General features: G+C 26.1%; 1 protein-coding gene across 1 annotated transcript; it reads right to left on the reverse strand.

The window, feature by feature from the left end:
* LOC145964723 (cytochrome P450 4C1-like) lies at window positions 1-6,303 on the reverse strand. The gene is made up of 10 exons (XM_083087766.1): window positions 5,994-6,303; window positions 5,745-5,845; window positions 3,853-3,943; window positions 3,511-3,705; window positions 3,103-3,166; window positions 2,255-2,381; window positions 1,601-1,676; window positions 1,018-1,130; window positions 671-908; window positions 1-527 (listed from the first exon to the last, which is right to left on the reverse strand). The coding sequence occupies exons 1-10, from the start codon at window positions 6,157-6,159 to the stop codon at window positions 184-186; spliced, it is 1,515 nt and encodes a 504-aa protein (XP_082943892.1). The 5' UTR covers window positions 6,160-6,303; the 3' UTR covers window positions 1-183.
* Window positions 6,304-6,860: the final 557 nt, after the last annotated feature.

The raw sequence follows: 6,860 nt of genomic DNA on the forward strand, positions 1-6,860 counted from the left end.
TGTTTGAGACAATTTATATCAGCGATATTATATATAATAAATAGCTGTCTTGCAATATAATTAGACTGGATAGAAAGAGAAGGAGAAAAAAGTTTTTTGTTTATAAATTCTTATTTCTTATTCATAAAAAGTTTCATTAATCATAATAAAACATATATTTTTAGCATCAAACATGATAGCTTTCTATTTTTGTGGCAATAAATGAAGATACATTGATCCCTGTCTTGGTTTCAAAACCAGAGACATATCTATGGTCATTTCCTCATGCGTTTCTATGCTTTTCACTCTCCACTTTCTGAGTATGGCTGCTAATATGATCTTTTCTTCAAACATAGCGAATTTCTGTCCCATGCAGTTTCTTGGTCCAGCACTGAACGGGATGTAAGCGTATGGATGTATCTGTTTCAAATTCTCAGGTAAAAAACGATCTGGATCAAACTTTAATGGATTCGACCAGATTTCTGGATTTCGATGAACCAACAGAATTCGCACTGCGACCGAAGTATCTTTTGGAATTATATAATTGTCTGAAATAACAGAATATGTACAAAGTTTAATGGAAAATCTTATAATTCAATTAGTTCATACACAGAGCCTGATTTATTCATTCTAAATCCACAAAATGTGCATTTTCCATTTGTATCATTATTAAAATTTAAAAAAATCTTACCTATTTTTATATCTTCTGATATTTTTCTTACAACTATGGGTATGCTTGGATATAATCTGCGCGATTCTTTTATAACTCTTTCAAGATATTTTAATTGCGAGAGCTCTTTTACACTAGTTGGTCTTTGCGAATCTTTGAAAACCTCCTTAAGTTCCTCATGAATCTTTTCTTGACATTTGAGATCATTGCCTATACAAAAAAGTGTCCAACAGATGGAAATCGATGTTGTATCATGACCCTGTTATTATATATTATTATTTAAAATCAAGAATTATATACATAATATCAACAGATGAAAAAAATAATATCTCACAAAAGAATTTTTTATCATACAATTTTTTACTCACTGCAAATAGAAGCGAAGTTACGTTTGCTCTCAAATCTTCATCAGATAACGAAACATTGTCTTCCTCATTTATGTCCAGAAAACGATCTAATAAGGTTTTACTTTCCGGTTTGTCTAATTTAATTAAAAATATATTTAATTAGAAGAAAATCACGTATGAATATAATTTAGTTTAAATTCAGAATTAGAAAACAAATAATTTGGTTTTCAAAAAGTATGAGAATTTATGATCTCATATCTAAAGAGTTTTAAAAACTAAAATAATAGATTATGCGTTTAAAAAAATAAATATAAAAAAATTTTTTAAATTAAACACTTTAAATGTGCAAATATATAATAAAAATTTATTTTTTAATTTATTTTGTACTTTTAAATTTATTATTATATTTTAATATACAATTTTATAATTTAAAGCTTACATTCATTATAATTAAATACATTATAGAAGTGATTTATATAAGAAAGACGTTTGTTAAATTATTCTGAGAAAATTTGTTGTATTAATTCACAAAAAAATTTATAAGAAAAGAATAATAATATTCTAAAGCATTTGATACATTTTTATTATAAATTTATCTTTGTACCTTGTATATGGAAATCATCCTGTTGATTTTGTATTTTAATGTTCTGCATACGTGCGATTTTCTTCTGTCGTATTATCTAAAAATTGTAGTATTATTATTATTTATTAAAATATAATCTGTTTTAAGCAAAATGGAGAAATGATATAAATATGAATTTAACATAACTACATTATCGTAAATTACTTTTATATAATATTATGATAAATCACTAATCAATATTACAATATATAATGAATATACATAAGTATTACTTCTCTCTATATGTTATGACTATGATGATTATTATGTAAATTACTAACAATAATATTTGTTCTATAGTCGTAAATAAATAGATGATAATAAGCATTATATACAAAAGAGAAAGAGAGAGAGATATGTAAGTATTAGACTAATTAACAACTAATAAGTATTAGATTATTTAATGTAGTAATATGTCTAATTTTATCAGTTATATATAATATAGTGATAGAATATATGTAAATACAAATACAATGAAAATTTATATTTAATATGTAAAACACGGAACATTTAAAGACACTATAAACTAAAAACTTAAAAACACTTAAAACACTAGATCTCAGTGAAGATGTGATGATATTTATAATGATTTCTTTATGCCGACTTAGCTGAATACTTTCGGATTAAAGTTCTTACCTTATCTGAACAGCTATGCATAATGTTAATTACTGTTTTAAATTCCCTTCCCTGAGGTAATAAATCATATATCCAATCAAGCCATAACCATGATTGAGTCACACGCAACGAAAATAATTCAAGAAATCTGAAATATATTCTTTATTAATTTTTATATCCAAATTAAAAGAATATACATATACAAGAATAATGAAATTGTAATAAATTTTTATTATTACTTTATTCATCCGTCATTATCAACAAGATTTATTTTTATCTGATTCAATTAGATATTGCATAACTAAAATTTAATATTTAATTAAATAGATAACACAAGTATAGTTTATGATAGAATATTTCTTCGATTAAACGAAATATCAGAATCCTAAGGAATCCTAAATAATTGTTCTTTTGGCGCAAGTATTTAATTTGGTATGAATATCTCAGCGCTTAAAAATAAAGTATTCGTTATAATATTAATATAATTTTAAGATACACACACACACACACACACACACACACACACACACATATATATATATATTACATATAACAGTGGACACATGTACATAGCGATGCATGTTAAAAAATATAGTACAAAATTAGTATTTACATAAATATTTTAAAAATAAATCGTTATATGTAAATAATATTAAAATAAAAAATAGAGAATTTGTTTGTATCAATCTAAATATATAAGAACAAAAAATATTAACTATATTGAAAATACTTAATTAAGTTAATAGTTGTTAATATTCAAAATTATAGTTACAAACTTTATAAAAATATAAAAATAGAATAATTTTATATATTAAGTTATAATAAATGATATAAAATTATAATGATAAATTGTAAAATTGTAAACTAACCTGTTGATAGCCAATCGATAAGACGTAACTTCTTCATCATCCAAATTTACACCCATCGTAGTTTCTATAATTAATATTTAATTAATATAATTAATAATATGTAATTATTAATATTTAATCTTTTACGATAAAACTATATAATATAATGAAAAAATGTACAATTGTAAAACATCAGCGGATAATTACTAATTACGCGAGTTGTATAATATATGCGTACTAAGAAAACTGCATTTTTTGAGTTAACAAAGTTTTGTGAACTTGTAACATAAAATTTGTTATTCGATTTTCCTTGTTTTTAAAGTTGCTATGTTAGCACGAAATAATAATTCTCTATCGTTGAAATTGCCCATTTATGGGTTTATACATGATTATATTTTCTTTCTCTTTTTTTCTATGTCGTGTTCTTACCACATATAATGTTGAAAGTGATCTGTTGCATAAATGGAAGAATATCAATAACTTTCGTCGAATTTTCCGCTATTTCCTTCTCGATACATTTTATTACAGTTTCCGTTTTTTCGGACATGATGACAATAAATTGTTCCAGTATATTAAAATGAAATGTAGGCCACACTATTTTTCTATATCTATGCCATAGTTCAACTGAAATATGCGATATATTTATGGAAGACACCGTTCTTTTACTTTATATTTTATTTTATACGCCTTTTTATTTATAACTAGCTATTACTAGTGAAAATGACAGTCTTTTTGTGAAATATATTTTCAAAGTGGTATTTTATTATTTACCTGGAGCAGTAAGAAGCCCATTACCTAGCCATGGTTTTAAGAAGTTATATATTTCTGCTTTCTCGACATTTGTCTTACTTTGAAGAACGCTCTGTAAATTTATAAGAACAAGATAAAGACTCAAATGGCAACAACAATGTATGATATAATTGATATAATATATCAATAATAATATATAATAACAATATATATAGGACATAACAATGTATGATATTTCGCAAGTTTGCAATTAAAAAAACAGTATTCCGTATATTTTATCGAGAAAGTGATTCTTAATAATACTAAATTTTATGCTATTAATTGTAAAAATTATTTACTCAAGGAAAGTAGGCGAAGTATGCCCAGGTATTTATAATAATAAATAATCTGCTAGTATTACAAGTTTTGAGAAATATATACTTTATTTTATGTGTATATATAGGTACATTCGACGTAAGGTTTCGTTGTTCCATAAAAGTATTACTTTTTATTTAATATGAGCGGGGAGGACTTCAGTTGCCTACATTCTTGATTGCCAATTGCTTCGTTTGCGCACAATATTTTCGACATTTCCGATTGCCTACACCTATTATTGCACATACGAAAAAAATAAAATTACGAAAGTATGATTGCGCACATGACAGTATTTGCGCGCATACACATTGTACATATGGCATTATTGCGTACACATTACACACATGAAATTATTGCATATATGAAGATTACAAACATAATATTATACACACATACATATTGCACACATAATGTAATACACACGTCATATTAAAAATGTATTACATTATAATAAGAAAATAACTTTGCATAATTAAGATTCACGATTAAAAGTATAGACCGATTCTGGATTGTTCACAAAATCCTACCTTAAAATCTTTAGTTAATTTGATGGTAAGATTCTCTTATGCAATCCACTTCCGAATTTGATCAACTTTTACAAACATGTAGTATTAAATGAAATCGAATGCAAGAACAAATGCGTTTACTTTTAATATTTTAATTTTAATTATCTCCTTAAATGAATAATATTTAAGATTTCTATATAGGAAAAAATATTAGAATTCAAAAATATTTTGGACTATACTTTGGAAATAGGAGTGGATCTCGCTTCGTGTGAAAGTCGATAACCCATGTGAAACAGAACAATTAATGACCTCGTTTCGGATCGTAAGCATGGAGGCTACGAGATAGACTTTGCTTCGCGTGGAAGTCGAAAACCTATGTGGAACAAAACAATTATAGATCTCATTTAGGATCGCACTATATTCGACCCACACAGCTCTTCAAAGAATCAACTTTACGCAATCGAAAAATTCAACAATAAAAATAATAAAAATTTGAATACTTTAAGAACAAGACGTTTCTTTCCATTCGCACTTGTGGGATTCGACTTTATTTAGTACGTACTACATGTCTGTAAAAATTGATTAAATTCGGAGATGGGTCGCATACAAAAGTCTTCACCAAAACATCAAATTGTATTTCTAATTTTTACATGAAATAATATCATGTGTGCAATATGTATGTGCGCAATAATATCATGTGTGTGCAATCTGCATGTATGCAATAATTTCATGTGTGCAATGAGCATATGTAGAATCGTGTGTGGAAAATATTAATATGATTTTCTTATTTTATATGTGCAATAATGTCATGTGCACAATCATATTTTCGTATTTTCATTTTCTTCATGTGTACAATAATACATGTAGACAATCGGGAATGTTGGCAAAAGAAGCATTTGACAATCGAGAATGTAGGCAAACGGGAGCCCTCCATATGAACGTATCTAATATATAACTTATTACTTACACATATATTGAGAATATATTTATTAATGGTAATCTATTATAATTATCATTATTACTATATAATAATGTTTTCAAATTATTTCTTACCTTTATACATTCTGGTGTAATCGCGCAAACTATTGGGTGCAGTCCAATCCAAACTGTGTAAAGTCCAGTTTTATTTTTGTTTTGAAGCAATTTCTTATGCGCTGCGTCAAATAAGTAATATAGTTTATATAATATGCGTTATATAGTTTATATAATATGCTTTTATATTATGTGCGTTTATGTGTATATGCTTCTTGCGAATTTATATATATAAATAATACATAGAAAATACTAGTAAATCTTTTTTACCTTCCCGAGGCCTGGTTATCTTACGTAGTAATTGATATAACGAACGATTAGTTCCGGGAATATGGCTGAGTTTTATTCGCACGGTGTAATGGACATACATTATCCATGCAATCTTATAGAATATAATCACACCAATAGTGGATATTATCAGCAGGAGGAGACTCATCGTTATAGATTGCGATTGTTACAGAAAGTAATTCAATTTACACAAATAATCAATTTTTATATGTCTTTTCTCTTATATAATATTTTACGCAAGATTCCGATGAATCCAAATATTTTTCCAGGTTTGTTTCCTTTGTAAATGTAGGAGATCTGTTATTTATTTGCACTTATACGCATATATCTATATTATGTGCATTTTAAGTATAATTTATTGCTTTTATAAATGATTTGTTTTCTTTGTAAATGTATGAGATCTGTTATTTATGTGCATTTATACGCATATATCTATATTATGTGCATTTTAAATATAACTTATTGCTTTTATAAATTATTTTTTTTATACAGTTGGACGTTACTGACAGGCGAATTTACTTTCTACTTATACATTATGTGCATTTTAAGTATAATTCTCTTTTCTTTCTGTCTCTTATGTTAATTATTCTTTTACGAGTTATGTTATTACTGATAGGCAAAATTTTTACTTCACCAATTATTCATGAAAAAGAATCAGATCTGTATATCTGATAGCAAAACGAACAGAATAGAAAACGGTACATTAAACAGTACGTTTAAAATGATACAATAAGTGAACACACGTACGCACACAGATATACATAAATGTTAATATAGTAAGTAGTCATTTAATTCATTATCAATAATCTCACACTTGCATCGATATAACATTGTATATTATTTTTTAGA

Source organism: Camponotus vicinus, unplaced genomic scaffold (assembly GCF_025532165.1).
Source record: "Camponotus vicinus isolate PSW18456_S1 unplaced genomic scaffold, iyCamVici1.0 SCAF_1, whole genome shotgun sequence".
In the NCBI taxonomy this organism is placed as follows: domain Eukaryota; kingdom Metazoa; phylum Arthropoda; class Insecta; order Hymenoptera; family Formicidae; genus Camponotus; species Camponotus vicinus.

Bases quoted from the DNA above. Each gene is read 5' to 3' on its own strand.
- LOC145964723 (XM_083087766.1), bottom strand. From the start codon at position 6,159: ATGAGTCTCCTCCTGCTGATAATATCCACTATTGGTGTGATTATATTC. The intron at 909-1,017 runs GTGAGTAAAAAA...ATATAATAACAG, and splicing joins TAACTTCGCTTCTATTTGCA to GGTCATGATACAACATCGAT. The intron at 528-670 runs GTAAGATTTTTT...CTGTTATTTCAG, and splicing joins ATCAGAAGATATAAAAATAG to ACAATTATATAATTCCAAAA.